The sequence below is a fragment of the Phyllobates terribilis genome, unplaced genomic scaffold, assembly GCF_046119375.1.
Source record: "Phyllobates terribilis strain yellow unplaced genomic scaffold, ASM4611937v1 Scaffold_1__5_contigs__length_1240528914, whole genome shotgun sequence".
NCBI classification, from domain to species: Eukaryota; Metazoa; Chordata; class Amphibia; order Anura; family Dendrobatidae; genus Phyllobates; species Phyllobates terribilis.
Genome location: NW_027362761.1, coordinates 914,505,917 through 914,524,963, shown reverse-complemented (window position 1 = coordinate 914,524,963; position 19,047 = coordinate 914,505,917). Strand labels below are relative to the sequence as shown.

The 19,047-nt window shown below is 41.2% G+C and overlaps 1 protein-coding gene across 1 annotated transcript in view; it reads right to left on the bottom strand.

Annotated features, from left to right (window-relative positions):
- FAT4 (FAT atypical cadherin 4) overlaps positions 1–19,047 on the bottom strand; it is a 253,046-nt gene that overhangs the window by 14,150 nt on the left and 219,849 nt on the right. Inside the window, exons 10-12 of the mRNA XM_073641488.1 lie at positions 17,000–17,104; positions 10,270–10,577; positions 3,016–3,101 (exon numbers count right to left, since the gene is read on the bottom strand). Coding sequence (XP_073497589.1) covers positions 3,016–3,101; positions 10,270–10,577; positions 17,000–17,104 — 499 coding nt within the window. The remainder of the gene's footprint in view (positions 1–3,015; positions 3,102–10,269; positions 10,578–16,999; positions 17,105–19,047) is intronic.

Below are 19,047 nucleotides of genomic sequence, written 5' to 3'. Positions count from 1 at the left end.
TCATTTATTCCATTTCCATTAAAAATGCAGGGAAGTGGCGCCTTTTACGGACGACGGCCGTTTCGCGTGTCTATCACGCTTCTACGGGTCCAGGCATCATGCATGAAGTGTATCATCTGTGTTTCATCAGTGTGCCATCAGTGTTTCATCTGTGTGCCATCAGTGTATCATCAGTGTGTCATCAGTGTATCATCAGTTTGTCATCAGTGTGCCATCAGTGTATCATCAGTGTTTCATCAGTGTGTCATCAGTGTGCCATCAGTGTATCATCAGTGTGTCATACGTGTTTTTGCATTATGTAAAAAGAAAGAATGAAATTACATAGCTTCTCCTTTGCTTTGCAATGTTAAACACGTACAGCACATGGACAGCACACAGATGGCATCCGTCGGCTGTCTGTGTTTTTCTTGGACCCATAGACTTGTATTGGCTCTTGTCATCCGTGGTGCTGGAAAAAAATGGACATGTCTCTGTGTGGTTCACATAACCACACTATCCGTGTGAAAACACTGACACATGAAGATCACCATAGTTTATAATTTGTACGTGTGGTATCCATGAAAAAAACATATGCCACACGTACCGGACATGTGAAGGGGGCCTAATAAACAGTGAGCATGCTGTAATCACTCCCCAGCACATTGATTGACAGTTTGCCCTGCACACACAAGCTGCAGAGCATGCTGTCAATCAATGTGCAGGGGGGTGATTGCAGTGCGCTCACTGTGTATTAAACGGTGGCTGTCACCACTCCCTGCACCGATCCGATGACTGGAAGCAAGCGGCTGCAGGGGGAACATAAATTAATTTTGTCCCTGTAGTGACGACTCCAATAAGCCTGCCAGACAGGATTTAAATGTTATTTTCCTGTGGATTACCATTATATCTGCAGGTAAATAGCATTTTTGGAGGTGACAAGTTCCCTTTAAACTGTTTAACATACTTGTTTATACTAGTGGATGTATGACTTGCATTGTAGACCAGGACAATATACAGAATGTATGGATGTAGTTTATTAGCTTTCTCCTGTTTCTTAAAGTCTATATTCCTCCAACTTGATTAGTCTGTTTTTCTTTCTATAACAATGGCCCTATAAGAGTTTGTATATGAAACAAGGATATTAGATGGGGCAAATATATTTGATGACTATAGAGTCTGTCAACTTTGAAAACCATATCTAAAAACCTTGGTAATGATATTTGCGCTAAGAAGAGCTACATGTTTACTTTAATATCCACAGGATAGTTTTGGAAAACACCATTTTTTTATGTTCACATGAAAATTAGGTTCTCTGAGGATTATGGGTAAGGTTGAGCAGTTGAGAATCCTCTTCCTCTCCCAGTTCTGCTGGGAGAAAAGGAAATCATACCGTGCAGAAATGGAATTTCTCAACATGTACCTCAAATCCAGGTAACTGTAGGTAACATTTAAAGTGAACATGGTCCTATTATTATACTTTGCTTATAGCACCATCATATTGCACAGTGTCATTATCATCACTGTCCCCATTGGGGTTCACAATAATTCCCTATCAGTATGTCTTTGGAGAGTGGGAAGAAGCCTGAGAAGCCCACGCAAACAAGGGGAGAACATGTCCTTGGTGGGATTTGAACCCAGAACCCCAGTCTTGCAACACAACACTACTGGGCAAGAAAAATTAAAAAAGCATATACAGAATGGGGGGAATAGGGCTAAGCAACAGCACATGTGAAAAAGACTTGGGTATCCTAATAGATCACAGACTGAACATGAGTCAACAGTGTGATGCAGCAGCAAAAAAAGGCAAATACAATTCTGGGATGTATTAACAGAAGCATAGAGTCTAGATCACCTAAAGTAATTATCACCCCCCGACTCCTCCTTGGTCAGGCCCCATCTAGAATACTGTGTCTAGTTCTGGGCACCACATTTTAAAAAAGAAATTGAAAAACTGGAGCAAGTTCAGAGAAGAGCTACCAGGATGGTGACCAGTCTGCAAACAATGTTCTATGAGGAACGGTTAGAGGATTTGGGAATGTTTAGCTTTCAAAAGAAAAGTGGAGACTTAAAGCTGTCTACAAATATTTCAGATTTTAGAGGGATCAGCTTTATTCTCATTTTCACAAAGAAAGACTAGAAGCAATGTGATTAAACTGAGTGGGAGAAGATACAGATTAGATATTAGAAAAAAACTTTTTGACAGTGAGGGTGATCAATGAGTGGAACATGCAGCCACAAGAGGTGGTGAGTTCTCCTTCAATGGAAGTCTTCAAACAGAGGCTGGACAGACATCTGTCTGAGATGGCTTAGTGAATCTTGCATTGAGCAGGGGGTTGGACACGATGACCCTGGAGGTCCCTTCCAACTCTAACATTCTATGATTCTATGAACAGTGCTAACAACTGAGCCACTGTGCTGTACTATAATTTAATTTGATAAATCCTTGTTCAAATTCCCATTTTAGAATATTTAAAAAAATAAAATGAATCATTTTATATGTACAATATGGTGGGATATTGGGAGCAGTATTGTTTCGCAGCTTCTGTAGATACTCTGTAATAAAGCAAAATGATACTGACCTAATAAAAGTGACTGTGAGAGTCAGTTAAGTGTCCCTTGGTTAATATGTGGATTTATATGGAAGACATGTACAGACATAAGGGGAATCTGTACACTTCATTGAAATGAAAGAGTAATATATTTACAGATTTTATAGAGTGCAATCTAGATGGAAGTTGGGGCCAGAATGTCTTGGATATATATCCTTATTAAAAGTAACTGTGCCTGTAGGGAACATCTTGTGAAATTTAGAAGCATTTTACTGCAAAAACTGACAGTAGGAGGATGACGTTTTCACTTATTAACAACTTGACAGGAAGATCAGATTTGCGAGACATGGTGAATTCTATGCAAAGGGATCTCCAGATACACAAAAGTCCTCGTCTGGTTTAATAATTAATTATTCTCCTACTTGTCCTAAATGCTTCACTGTCATCTGGCATCGTTGTAATATACTGTAAATGTTCTGAGATTTACCAGTCACTGGAAACAGCTGTAGTACTGACGGTGCAGAACCCTGGCTCCTGGTCCTCGGAGCAGGTATCAACTGTCAGCGAAGCCGCCTGCAATAAATACAGATTCATGTTAGGGTTACAATAAGACCTATAGATATGATATATAAATAAATGCATTTTCCTGTCAAATTCTGAATGGAAAACAACTCCACATGCCTTTGTATCACATTGTAAGCTTTCACAGGTACTGATTGGCCTCATATTATGGTGCTGAACAACTTAGTCCTGGGCAACCCTTTTAGATATCATTGCTTGCAGGGATTGCCTGTTTGTTAGGGAATCCTCACATGTGTTGAGGCAGTCTAACAGCTGCAAAACATGCAGCCACAGGGACTCGAACATAATACATGGGCACGCCGAAGATATGCGGATAACACCCGAGCATGCTCGGATAAGATGTTATCTGAGCACGTTCGCTCATCACTAGTTATAAGGCTAATCCAAACAATTTGTAGTGAGAAAGATTATTTATCAGTGGAAACATTCAAGGCAGATGACAATCTTCTCATTATTGGTGTCCCAGCAAATTTTCCCCAAGGTGCAATGCTGAGAGAAATTGTAAAAAACTCAAGAGCTACTACTCAGACTATAAAGGCCTCACTTTGCACATTAAATCTTCATGACAGTACAATTAAAATAGACAAGTATGGCTTGCTTTAAAGGGTTGCCAAGAGAAAGACTCTTTTTTCTAAAAATAGCATGGCCCGTTGCTAAAGTTTTCAACAATGTTCTCTGGATAGACAACAGCAAAGATGATATGTTTGACGATAGTACCCTACATCACATTTGAAGAAAACCAACACAGCATTTCAGCATAAACATGTCATACCAAGTGTCAAGCGCGGTATAGAGACGTGATCATTTGAGTTTGTTTTGCAGCCACATGACCATAGCACCTTGCTGTCATTGAGTCAATCATGAACTGTATACTAAACTATTCTGGAGTAAAATGTGAGGCCATCTATTCAAAAGCTAAAAGCTTGGACAAAACTGGATCATGCAATAAGACAACAATCCCAGACTCACCAGAAAATCTACATAAGAATGGCTGAAAAGGAAAAGAATCAATGTGCTGCAATGGCCCAATCAATGTCCAGACCTCACCCCAACTAAAATGCACCGACGGGACCTTAAGAGAGCTGTGCATGAATGCCCACAAACCTCAATGAACGTGACAACACAGTAAAGAAGAATGGGCCTAAATTTCTCCAGAACAATGTGAGAGACTGATAAAGTCACACAAAGTATGATGACTTCAAGTTATTGCTGCTATAGGTGGATCTACAAGCTATTGATTTATGGGGTGTACTTAATTTTTAACAAACTGCATTTTTGCCTCATTTTTGTTAAATAGGAAATGATAATTAAATTTGTGATGTGTTGTTGTTCATCTGAGGTTGTATTAAACCAATTTTAAGACCTTCTAATGGAAAAAAAATCTCTCTCTCCAATGGACTTTCCACGGAACTCCGAACATTTCAACGGATTTCCGGAAGAAGTCTGTGTCCGGCGTTTAGCACCAGACACTAACTGTCCGGTACGAAACCCAAACTTTTAAGTTTGGGTTCGCTCTCTAGTCCTGATAGGTAAAGCCTTAGAATTCAAGAAGGGTGCACTTAGTTTTTCTCATGAGTGTATATTTAAAGCATTCAAAGTCAAATAGTTCATTTGCCTGACTTTTCTTTACTCCTTCCTTACTTACAACAAATATCATGGACATTATTGTAAGATCATATTTATTTCCATTTCTCAAACCTCCCCAAATAGACGATGATGATGTATTTACTCGTCGAACATAAAAATGGCATGTACGATATTGTACTTGAAAGCGATATGGCATTTTTTTCAAATATCTGCTGTGTTTTTATTTTTCCCTTCTCTCGTTCTGTCTTTTCTTTTCTAATCTGCAATATCTCAAAAATGACAACATAATGCTTTTACCATTTTCCCATAAACTCCCTTTGCGCTGTAGGAAATGACAGATTTGAAATCCTGTGGGTTGAGGACAGATGTATATTGTGCAGTTTTACATGTGGAAATTGCGTTTCGTTAAATGTTTATGGCAGAAAAAATGTTATTCTGTTATTTTTAAGGTTCCACAATTCCCAACATAAAAAAACAAAATTGAATTAAATTTACATACAGGCACAGCCCATATCCTAAGCAATACTTGTGGGTCTGAATTAACATTTTTACTGTACTGAAATCTGCAAATTGGTTTTTCGAGTGCGCTGGATGCCGGCCTCATAAATGCTTGTTTTAGCTGTATAATGACTTTAATATGTCTATGGTACTCCTACTCCCGCCAGTTACATTTTTATGCAATTAGGTAGATTAAGTAGTTAAAAGGGAAAACCTGAATTCTGCTGAGAAGGCAGATCACTATAAATATTGTGCTCTATTAATGGTCGCCATTAACACTACAATGTGATTCTGTTTTATGGCATAGAGAATTTACGCACATACATAATATCCCATGAAATATCTGCCTTCTCTTGACCTCTGGGTCTTGGCAGAAAAGTATAACCTGATTGTGCTGGCAGACACATTTAAGACATAAATGAAGTAGCCCCAAGTTACAAAATTCAGCGCCCCATTTAGGTGAACAATATATGAGGCTAACACATCTGTACTTTATTATTCTCCGCACTCCTTATGTTATGCACACGCCCGGACTGACTGGCGTGTGCGGGTGTTGTGGTTCCACTGGACCATGGACCGGAGAGTGCCTGGAGGGGCGTGACTAAGTATCTGGCCGATCCGACCAAGGTGGCACGATGGCATACGACGCCAGTGCACCAGGGAGAAACCGGGCAGAGGGACCAGGTGCTACTCCAGGTCAAACTCCGGACACGGGGGTTGACCCACACTGGGATTACTGGAACAGGCAGGTTAGGCTGGCACAGACTGGTGGATGTAAGCAAACACGGCAGGTATGCAGATGGGTGGATACAGGCGAGTATGCAGGCAGGGAGGTACTGGCCGAAAGGACGGGCTGGAGCACAGAAAGGTTAAGACCCAGTACAGACTGGGTCACAGAACCGCAGATGCGGTAGACAACCACAGCAGAGAGGGAACGCCCAAAGCGGTGGGCAAGAACAGAGCAGGACGGGGCTGCAGGAGCAGCGAGCACAAGCAGGGCAGGACAGGACTGCCGGAGCAGCGGGCAGAAGCAGGGCAGGACAGGACTGCCGGAGCAGCGGGCAGAAGCAGGGCAGGACAGGACTGCCGGAGCAGCGGGCAGAAGCAGGGCAGGACAGGACTGCCGGAGCAGCGGGCAGAAGCAGGGCAGGACAGGACTGCCGGAGCAGTGGGCAGAAGCAGGGCAGGACAGGACTGCCGGAGCAGCGGGCAGAAGCAGGGCAGGACAGGACTGCCGGAGCAGTGAACAAAAGGGTCAGAGCGGAGCAAGGCTGCCGGAGCAGTGAGCAAAAGGGTCAGAGCGGAGCAAGGCTGCCGGAGCAGTGAGCAAGGAGTCAGAGCAGGACGGACAGGGCTCTGTACACACGGAACAGACAGGAAGGGAAAGGCAGAGCCAGATACCCACAGGGTACTTGCAGTGAAGTAGCGAGTGGACCAGAAACTCACAAACGGGAGTACAGAGACATCAAGCAGGAGTTAGGTACAAGTTCAGACTCTGCAGAAAAAGGAAAGGAACGGACATAGAGGCAAGACAGGTAAAGGATAGGAGAGAGTTCAGACTGGAACAGAGTGTACGAAAGAGACCGACACTGCAGCGGGATACAGGAGCGGGTCTGGGAATACGGCCCCCAGAGAGGCGGGACGAACAGGCAAGGAGCGTGTTCAGACAGGACAGACAAGATACAGGAACGGATCTAGGTAATCGGCCCCTAGAAGGCGGGAGGAACAGGCTAGGAGCGTGTTCAGACAGGCCTGGAAATACAGCCTCCAGGAAAGGCAGCAGGCAAGAGTACACAGACAGGACTCAGTTCAGACACGGGAACTGACACCGCAAGGCAGGAGACATAGACAGGACTCAGTTCAGACAGGAACAGATACCGCAAGGCAGGGACACAAACAGGACTCTGTTCAGACGGGAACAGATACCGCAAGGCAGAGACACAAACAGGACTCTGTTCAGACGGGAACAGATACCGCAAGGCACAGACAGGCAGATCTAGGAATACGGCCCATAGAAGGCGAAAGAACAGGCAAGAAGCGTGTTCACAAGAACAGACCACAGTTCAGACACAGAACTGGAAAACAGGCAGGAAAACAGGATAGGACCTGGCATGTCAGAGACAAAAAGCCGACTGACAGGACACAATGCTCAGGCGCCATCTTGAGGAAGAAGGTGGTATAAATACCCAAAGATGGACAGCAATAGGCTGAAGGTGCAACAGGGGCGTGTCCGCAGCAGGTACAAGAAACAGGAAGTTCAGCGGGCGTCGCCCTATGCAGCCAAAACAGACAGCAAGGAGGGAAGCCAGAGAGACATTCTGGACTGGAGATCAAGTGCGCGCTCTTGCACAGTGGGAGATGGACCACCATGCAAGGACGCCGCCAGGTATGTTACACCTTACTGTGCCATATGCTGAGTATGGTAGTCATGGGCAATGAATATATTATATGGGCAATGAATCTACTATATAATCAGCTTATCCCGTCTGTCTGTCCGTCTGTCCAGGAAATCACGCGTCGCTGATTGGTCCGGCCGTGGCCAATCAGCGACGCGGGATTTCAGAACAAGATGGCGGCCATTAGCGGCTCATCTGCTGCACGGAGGTCAGCGGCGATGCAGCCGGGAGATGATCGGCGCTAGCCGGTCATCTCCCGGCTGCTCGCAGCATAAGTACCCCAACCGGAGGCGCCGCTGACCTCCATGCGGCTACCGTCAGGAGATCAGCGGCTAGGGCCGCTGATCTCCCGACGGCAAGTGTGAAGGGAGGACTGGAGAGCGGCGGTAGCCGCATGGAGGTCAGCAGCGATGCAGCTGGGAGATGACCGGCCGCCGGCCGCGACCAATCAGCGATATTGGCGCCAAATTTAAACACCGCTATGCTGATTGCGCCCGGTCGGCCGCATACATATTCTAGAATACCCGATACACTAGAATCGGGCCACCATCTAGTATATTATATGTGCCTAATGGCAGGCAGATTAGTATGGATGCAGGAATAGGGGAAAGTGAAAAGAAGGGATCAGAAAGGTTCACAGAACCCTGGTTGTGCCACCCTAAAAATTAGAACAGGCACTAAGGGTTCTGGCAGGTAGCGCTCTGGGTGGTGGCCACGTACTGCTCACATGGTCATTAGTCCAGGGTCCAGGAAATCTTTTTGATCATCTTTAACAGTCAAATTTATACAAATCAACCTATTAAATGTGTCGTCCACTCGGGCAGCGCTTTTTTTCCCCAGGCCTTTTTTGTAAACACCTCCAGTAAAAAGCTAATTAAGTTAATTTGTCATACTAAATCTACCAGAAAGTCTACTAAGCATTGATTAGTAACGATGATGCTTTATCTCCTCCTGATAAATGACTGTCTGCCATTACAGCTCATCCACACTGATGTGAATGGAAATACCAAACACAGCCCATAGGCACAAGTGGCGCTGTTTCTGGGAAGAAAAATAAGTCCCTTTAACATTTGCTTATTAATTAATAATATGTATAAACCAATGCAATTTACCATGTTAGTCTAGGTGCACACTAACACAGTGTTCTCGGTCGAGCACTACGTTGGGGTTTCCCTAAAAAATGGATTCCAACAGGAATCCCAACATAGCCTGGATGGAGCCATTTACTTAAAGGGAAACTATCAGAAACTTTTACCCCACCCCAAAACTATAAATTGACTGTGTAGCGCTTAAAAAGATAAACAAGTCAATCCCTTTATTATCCCAAAGTGGTGCCTCATTGGTGGAAATCATGTTTTGAAGTTCAGTTTGGAAATGCATTGGGGCTTGATGATGCACTTACAGCTCGCAAGCCTCCACTGTATTCCAGTAGTTGCACCCCCCATGGCTAATTGGCAGGTTAGCGACCATGTACCAGAGCCAATGCCCAGTCACTCAGACATGAGAGGGTGCTGCTAGTTCAGGAATACAGCGTGAGACTGAGAAGCTGTAAGTGCATCGTCACGCCCCAATGCACTTCACGACTGAACGTCAAAATGTGATTCCTCACTGCAGGAGCAGCACTTTGGGGTTATAATGTGACTGACTGGCTTATCTCCTATAGGGCTACAAAATCACATTAATGGTTAGGGAGGGGGGTAAAATTCCTAAAATATTCCCTCTTATTGAAACCAAGGGAGTCACTGTCTGCCTTCTTTTCTGATAGTATTCATCTTTCTTCTGCATGAAATGAGGCAGACCATACTGGGACATGTATCTATTAAATATTTATGACGTAGCCTGTCGAAATGCCAAAAATGTCCAAATATAGGACAATCCTTTTAAGTTATTTAATGATTTATACAATATACAGTATATTCTTCTTCTTTTTACATTGTATACCCAAGTGTAGCAACAACAAGATACACTTATTGCTAATTAAACAGGCAACAAATAATTTTAATGAAAAGGATTATGAACTTTATGCGACAAATCCTAGTTATTACTGAAAGATAATGTGGCCCTAAACAGCTTTCAATGTATAGATCTATTCTTTATATCTGCCTTCATTTTCAATTTCATGACTTTCTGTTAAACTTATCTCACTGGACGATTTCATCATAGTAAGTTGTACAAAACTATCTACTCTCCAAAAAAAAGATCTATTTCTGCACCAGCTATAAGTAAGGTTGTTCTCCTCTCGGCCTTTAGGTGGCGATACAGAACAATATTATCTACGGCAGACTCGGGATCCCTCAACATTGTCCTTCTAATGTATATGTCTGAAGCTCTATAGTGTTCCTGAATTCACTGACAGCACTGGGAGTAGTGTTAACATTGCCGTGGAAGGTTAAGCAACCAGCATTATTATGGTCTAAGTGTAAGACATGTTTGGATAATTCTGCATGTCTGAAATAGTGTAATTAATCATCGTGAGGACCTCCGCAACTATTCTAGCTGGTATATAGTACATGTGAAAAAAAATGTACTGTAACTCTTATCTATCTATCCAGCTATCAACTTTGCATTACAAATCTTCATTATCCTTCTATCTTCTAATAAAAGTGTTAGAAATTAATACAAGTGGATAAAACAGTAACTAAATAACATCAATAATGATTGAAAACAGGATAAGTTACCATTCCCGCTCTGCGTGCGATCACCGTGTGGAAATAGCCGTCGGATACTTTCTTCATTGTGGTGAGTTTGTAAGTTCCGCCGCCGAGGTTATAGGAGAACCTCAGCCTTTCCTCCGCTATCTCCAGAGCAAGAAATTCAGCAGTATCACCAGTCTGGTTGTCATAATTATACAACAGTAAGGCATTGGCTTTAATGGTAGAAAACTTGATGTAAATGTAATTATTGTTGGGATCCAAACTGGGAAACTCCATGTAGGATAGTTCTTCAAAGCCATAGCTGTTTAATTCACAGTGTTTTCCAAAAACACCTAAGAAGTGAGAGTAAGCATTGGTGTTAAAGTGTATTCGGAAAGATTTGAACAAAACTTGTTCATGATGTATAATATTACTACTAAATTTGGTAAAAATCCCAAGTGTCACCATTTTTCATAAAATTACGGTAAGTTCCACGCTACCTGTATATACAGTAATGACTGTAGAACCCCTCAATAGTATCTCTTCTGAAATACTCTTCCCAGCACTCTTTGTTTTTCAACTATTTGTTAAATTACTGTATATATTCTATAAATTGATTAACTTTGATATATTAGGTCACAGACAGAAGCCCTCAGTTCATATTTTACATTCAGGATAGAAATCAGTGATGTCACCAGGTACAGTGAGATTATGTCATTTAATTGCTCAGTTGATAAAGTAATGGAGAATTAAAGTGAAGGCATAGCTAGATTTTTGGCGCCTATTTTGAGAGCATCAAAATGTGGAGACAGAGACCCTGATTCCTGTGGTGTTTAACTTACAGGGCTGCTTGAGGTAGTTTTGATAAAATCAATGTTTTATCAGCAGGAGATGATCACTAAAGGACTAGTGAACCTCCTATCATATAGTCCTCCACATTCATAAATTCTGCATAACCCTGCCCTCATCACTGATTGGCAGCTTTTTGCCTATGCACAGTGTACACTGAGAGCTGCCAATCAGTGGTGATTGTGGGGCTATACAGAGCTCAGCATTCAGAGAACTGGTAGACCTGCAGCAGAGAAAACAGGGATTTTATCAAAACTACAAGTAGCAGCCCAGTAAGTAACAAATAGCTGAAATCAGGGTCTCTGCCCCTACATTATGCTCCTCTCATATGGGGTAGCAAAAATCTGGTGACAAATTCCTTTTACATACAGCCAGTGGAGCAGAAAGGTTTCCATTCCATTCCCAGTGCTGAGGGTCCACCATATATTTAGAACTATTTAGTGAGGATAGAAATTTGCTACACTAATGACAGCAGAGATTTCGTATGTAAAATTAGAGGCCCCTACTAAGCTGTGGGACATAAAAAGTTGACTATACAAAGTAGAATCCAAGAGATGAGAGGAGGCCTCACTATTCAGATTTTACGTTTTATATTCTTTTGTATGTAAGTCAAATGTAGCTTCTTTCACTTCATTAATCATCTTGTGCCGTCCATTCCTTCCGGACTTTTAAGCTTACTTTCACGTGAAAACCAGTGGAAGAATTTCAGGCCAGAGAGTTGAAGCTGCTTCATTTTTCATATAAATTTGTTGTGCCTGATCTCTTTTTTGTGTGTATTAGCCAACAAAAGTATATTTTAATGATACACACAAGTTTTGGGAAGTTGGCTTACCTTTTTATATAGACCTATTAAACCTTAAATCCTCCTCTTAAAAATTTTAGTGAACTGTATCAAATAATCCAGTTAAAATTTGAAAGCAGAATCATCTGGAAATGTAGAGGTCTGAGTTATCTCTAGCAGGAAAATATGCTGCTAGACGTCTCTAAATATCCTGAGATTAACATACTGTACCGATGATGGAACTGAATAGCAGAGCGACCATAGAACCAGCTCCATGTATGGTAGGTAGGGAATAGATTCTGTAGGATGAGGCATTTCGGTGTGACGAATTTATAATAGAGGGGACATCACATAAAAGATACCCATCAGAGATGACATTTTTGTGTTTTGGGGAATACCATACCAGCAAACCTAAATGGTTAGTTAAAAGTACCAAATAGCATTATAGTTTATCATTATTAATATGTACTGTCATTTTCCATTATATAAATTATGAGCAATTAACTAATATTCCTAAATCAGCCTTTCTAAAAATTGGGTGAAGGCAATGTGTAGCTTGCACCTGAGAAACAAACTGCTGTATAATGTGGTCCTTTTTTTGATGACAGGTTGCAATTGCTTTTGCCTAAAAAGAATGAAAACTATTTTGGTAGCGTCACCATTTGTGGGTACCTACCTTATAAGTCAATGTCTAGCCAATTAATGACATATTAACCATGCCCTCGTTAGTCATGGTGCAAGGCTTATTATAGGGTCAGACATTCACTCATAGGGTAGAAAGGGCAGAACCTATAGGATGCGAGAGGACTAATAGGATACGAGACTATTAGGCTGCCATGAGAGGTGGTGAGTTCTCCTTCAATGGAAGTCTTCAAACAGAGGCTGGACAGACATCTGCCTGAGATGGTTTGGTGAATCCCGCATTGAGCAGGGGGTTGGACACGATGACCCCGGAGGTCCCTTGAAACTCTAACGTTCTATGTTTCTATTATAGTTTTCATCCTTTAATGGAGAAAGCTATTTTGCATACTTTTTTCCCTTTGCCAATAAGACAATACACAGCTAGTCTCCTTAAGAAGAGTCAGCTTTCCCCATGAAGTCACTCACAAGGTTTTATGGAAACCTGTACTGCTTAAAATTTCCAAAATGTATGTTGTGTGTTATTAGTGGATTTCACTCGCTAGTGGATTTTTTTTGATCTATGAAACAACTATTACTCTTTAAGGGTAATAGTCTTTTTAATTTTTCTTTCATAAATCAAAATTACTCGTGAAAAGAAGAAACTTTGCAATAAATTTTATCCGAGCTTCTTTCTCCTCCTGGACTGATCATTCTCAAAATTCTCATTTCACGGGTAAAATTTTTATTCAGTGAAGACAGAATGTAACATTACTGAGATAGGAGATGGCAAGTGGCTTTTATAAAATTTTATGTAGAAGAGAGGAAGACTGAAGAGTACTTCCCCATACATAAAATCATATCAGTAGTAACTACCATCTCCTATCTCAGTAATGTAACATTGTGTCTTCACTGAATACAGATTTTACTTGTGAATTGAGAATTTTGAAAGTGAATGATCAGTCCTGGAGGAGAAAGAAGCAGGTTTCTCTGACATAATATATTACAAAGTTGCTTATTTTTATATGCACTATTGATTTATACAATAAAAATTCTAAATCTTTAAAGGGAACCTCTTATATCCCCAAATGCTATTAACCTGCAGATATAGATATATTGATCTGCACGTTAATAGCAATGCAAAGCTGTCTGGCCACCTCACTAAAAGCTCGGATACCAGGAGAAAATAATTTTGTTTCCTCCAGGGAGCTGCCAACTCTTTATCATAAAGGCATGCCCGGGGTGGCTACAGTATCACTCAGTACACAGTTCATGTCAGTTCTAAGCAACCCCAACACTTTGATTGACAGCTGGCTCCGCAGTGCATCTGTGCAGAGCAAGCTGTCAATAACAGTGCCAGAAGATGCTTACTGTAACTGAAGTCACTCTGGGCACACCTCTATGACAGAAAGCTGGTGGCTCCCGGAAGGATAAAGTTCATTTTCTTCAGGTAGCCGTGTTTTCAGTAAGGCAGTCGGGCACCTTCATAATCTTATTAACCTGCAGATTAAACTTATATCTGCATAGCATTATTGGACATGACAGGTTCCCTTTAAATACCCAAGATATCCATTTCCAGGCATGTTTTGCAATTCTCTATGGTGAAATGTGATCATAAATTCTTAATGTGTTGTCATTTTTAAGCTGACATACTCTAAAAATGTTACACAGAAAATAAGCATGATATTATTTTATTAACAAGTTTGTGTTGTTAGAGTCACTTGAGTCCTGAGTGAAGTCCCTTGTTTCTCAAGGATAACTAATTGACTATATTTCTCTTGATTTTTCCAAGCTGCAATAATCACCAAGTTGATAAATAAGATTGTCTTCTCATGGAAAACCTGGAAGGCACACTACAACACTTATGAGGTAACTGCTTTATGAGAAGATATATATCTGGCTTTCAAAGACAGTGGAAACAAGTGATTTAACAGTGTGTGTCTTCCAAGATGGATGAAGACATAGCTCTAATTATTTAAAGACAGCTTTTTTTTTTTACTTTCTCAGCTGATTTCTGTCCAACAGTCGATCCTATTGGCACTTTACAAATCTTCTGGTTCCAAGTCCTTATTATTTAAAATTAAAGATGAGCTGCAATAAAGGTGATACTGAAACTCCCTGACTTCATCATATATTGTACTTTTGAAGTGTGGACAAAATCTTGAATGGTTGAGTTCAACTTTTATTTGTCAAGCATTTTCAAAGATGGGAATATGTAGCTCAAAAGCTGTCCAGCTCTAAATTATAGTAATTATTACCATATACATCTATTACATGAGTTGTATCAGTTTATACTGTAACAATGCAAAGTTTAAATCGTGCTTTCCTTCACCTGAGACACAGGTTCCATTTGTTGACCTCATCCTTATCTAATTAAACTGGTGAAGGGTGCAATTACACTGGCCGATAATCAGGAATGAGCATTCTTAGGTTTATTCCGATAATCAGCTTGTCTAATCCAGCTGACAATCACAAGATGAACGAACAAAATACAAATTTGTTGGGTGAAATTATTTTTAAGCTTGCATTCTCTGCAGCACATTGACCTGTGTAAAGAGGACATATTACCATATGCCGCGAAGAATGTTCATATTAACGATCGTTCTGTTCGCATGGAATTGCAGTCACCTGGTCTAAAAAGGTTATTAAACGATTGCCGAATGGCTAGCGTGTAGTCAATCTGCGGACATTTAACTTCATGGTCGGCCAGTGTACATGAAGACTAGAGGGGCATTTACAGTGCAAGATAGTTGTGAACAAACGTTGATAAAAACGCTCATTTCATAATTATCTCGCCATGTAAACAGGATGCTGGTCACCCAACGGACATGCAAAGTAGGTGAAATGATCTTTTGTGCAGTATAAAAGATCGTCGTTCTCAGCAGTGAATCGTCCTGTGTAAGCAGGGGTCTACTGTAGATCGCTGAGGGTGCATCATTTGCTTTGGTCTGCCTGACAACCGATCAGTTAACGTTTACTGAACACCAGACATATCATTTAAAACAGAGGTCCCCAACCGCCGGTCCGCGGACCAGGACCGGGCCGTTGGGGTTTTTCAGCCGGTCCGCGGCGCCGCTGACAGTTGTAGAGGATCAGCAGGGAGAAAGCCAGCATGTGATCAGTAGCCTATAAGAAAAGAGGAGGAGGGACTGGCAGTGAATAGATAATTAGCCATGCGGCCCTACTCGCAGAATGTGCTCAGGCAGGAGCAGGGACAAGCAGGTCATGTGTGTCCAGCGCTCCTTCCTCTCCTGCTAGCTGCGAGTTGGAGGAGGAGGGGCTCTGGATGCTAATGGGCAGCTAAATATGACGTCAGGTGTCCCACCCTCATGACTCCTGTAGCTGTGTTCTGGTGTCGTGCGGCCCAGCAGCAGATTTTCTGGTTAAAGTGAAAAAAGCAAATAACAGTGAAAATTCATAGCAGCAGTGGCTGTGTCCAGTAGCAGCAGTAGTGGTCATCATCATCAGATGGGACCTAGATGGGACCGTCTTGTTGCAGGAAAACAAGCCCAGTGCTCCCACTGATCCAGGGAAACAAGCCTGGTGCTCCCACTCATTCTGAACCTATGGTAAGTTGAATCACATTCTCATTATAAATGTCATAATTATATGATAAGTATGCACTAAGCTCAACCTCTCCATAACCCCACCCACATATGACCAAAGCCCTGCCCCCACCCCCACCGGGCCATTGAAAACTGGTCTTGCTTAAAGCCGGTCCCTGGTGAAAAAAAGTTTGCCGACCACTGATTTAAAAGGACCTAATTGATCTTTTGGAGCCCCCACTTATAATCAACATGTCTCCACTGTCTCCCTTCTCAGCTACGTACTTGATATACGGACCTTTAGAGATAATAGTGGAACTCCCCATTTGCTAAAGCTGGCAACCAGTATGTTTTACTACTTTTACTACCATGCCACGAAGTGTCCAAAACAAACAGTAGATGAGGTGTCTTCCGATTGAGTGAAATAGGCAATCCATAACTGCATTCTCAACATTCAGAGCTAAGCGCTAATGTATGAGCTCAAGTACTGTGAAACATCCCAAAACTGTTTCCCACAGTTTGTTTCAGGGGATCCATAATCTGGAGTTGTCTAAACCCCTTTTGCATGAGTAATATAGCAAACTAACAACAGTGAATAAATGTTCATAACGCTTTATTTGACTCACTGGTCCAGTTTAATAAAGGAACTGAATGGTGTTGAAAATTGTTCAGCCTCTTAATGGATAAGAAAATATGACATATTCTCTTATATAGAGGGGGCATCTAAAAATTCATAAAGTCATTTTTTCCACTTCAAAATTGAAGAAAATCAATATTCAAGATTGACTTGTCAAAGCACTTAAAGGGTTAATAAATCCAGAATTACAAGAGAGCCCAAATAGTACATGGTGTTTAAATGAATACAGCTGCAAAATGTTTCAATTTTGTATTTTAAGAATTATTATATCCAATCAAAAACGTTATGTGTTTTTTCCTTATGAAATATGAGAAATGCCCCCAAAAAATAGTTAAGAAAACTCACCAAAAGGACAATGGCAGTAGTATCCATCCATTCCACTTTGGCAAGATCCCCCATTAAAACATGGGTTGCATTCACAGTAATTAATGGCAGATTCGCACAATTTCCCTACAGGAGAAAAATACTGTTAGAATAAAACTTAGTCAAATAAAAGTCAGGATCACCATACAGTGCACCCCGATTTACCAACATTCAATTTAGATATCACTTAACGAAACACTCCATGTAAATCATATCCAATCCTTATTGTAAGTGCAAAGTTCAAGAGCAAAATACATCAAAGAAAAAATCTCTGTCCTTCACCAACCCCTCAGTCTCTGCTCTAGGCGTACACAGTACATCCGTTTTACTCTAAACTAAAGTTGGCTGATTGGATGAGCATAGTAGGTGGCATGCTACTAGTCATGTTACTAGTCCTAATGCACCATCCAAAAATGGGGCAAGGCAGTCCTGTACCCACCATGAATTACATGACCTTAATTAAAATATCAAAAATGATCTTTGATATTGTTCAGATCGGTAGTCTCTCATTTTGGCTGGGAATTTGGGACGTGATATGGATGCTAAAATGCTTTAGTCTACAACCAATTAGAAATCTAAGACAAAAAGTAGCCCTCCATGACACGCACACTAATTTATCAACTTTTACATAATTTCATGATACATATTTCTATATACATAACACATAAAATATGTAGCCAGTCATCCTGGGAATTTGATCACTTCATGTATTTCTACTCCAGAAACCATAGTTTTACAGATCTTCATTCTAACGTCCAATTTATAATCTAATAGTAATTCCACATGGTAAGAAATGTACAGGACATTAAGATGACTCATGGGCTGGACAAGGAATCTTTAAAGGAATATAGTTTAGATCTGTCAAGTACTGGTATCCACTGAGATTTTAAAAGTATCCAACAATGGTGGAACATCTTAGGCCAAGATTCATATTCTGATTAAAGAATATCCCATCTACATTGACAAACTCGTACAGATAATAGAGTTATATATTAATATTTTCATTGCTTTTTATAGTACATTAGTGTACCAGGACAGACTGACCTCTGGCTCACTCACAACGACTAGGACTGTCTGACTCGGTTAGTAATGATGGTTTCCAATTACATTCTTTATAAACACAGACTATATGCAGGGCAGGCACTATAAACAAGATGTTTTAGCTATAGGGTGTAACTCTAGTCTTAGCTCATGGATTTGATCATTGGCTCATCACTATTGGGATCTTAGGACCCTGAGGAAAACACGTCTCCCTAGGGTTTCGTCAGGAATCAGATTTGGCACCACTACTATTAAAATTTGTTTCTAGCTTTTCAATATATCACATACATGTATCTGGGGTATTGTGCAAGTTTTATCAACAATTTTCCTACTTATGCTATTTAGCAGAATTCAGCAATAGGATTTGCATTGCCCTGGTAAAATGGCTGTCAGTAGTCTGTGGCTACTGGACCAGAGTCCGGCAAACCTCCTCCTACCGACAGGCTTCCTCAATGCTTCTCCTGATTGGTAGGCCGAGCAAGACTTCATGCGTGATGACGACATGCCCGACCTAAAATCAGAAGAGGAGGAGCAGGGGATGCCAACAAGTAGGAGGAGGTTCACAACGCTCAGGTCCAGCAGCCACTGGTTATACATGTGGACACTGGACAAGGGTCCTAAGCATCTTTTTGCTCAACTTTACTATTTAGTCTTAGCTGTATTAAATATTATAAAAGCAAACTTGATAAATATTCATACAATTTAGTAATTGCAATTAATCTGAACTGTATACAATTTGGCAATGATAATTTATGGTTATTCAAAAAGGAGTATTTAATTAGAGGAGTTTCCTAGGCTTATCATATTGATGATCTATGCTACAGATAGGTCATCAATATCAAAATCAATATGGGGCCGACATTTGGCACTCCCACCAATCAGCTGTTTTCAGTTCCAGCGGCAGCCAGAAGAGAATGGAGTAGAACAGCACAGCTCCAGATTTCCCATAGTACTTTCATGATAACTGTATCCACCGTAAGCTCGACTTA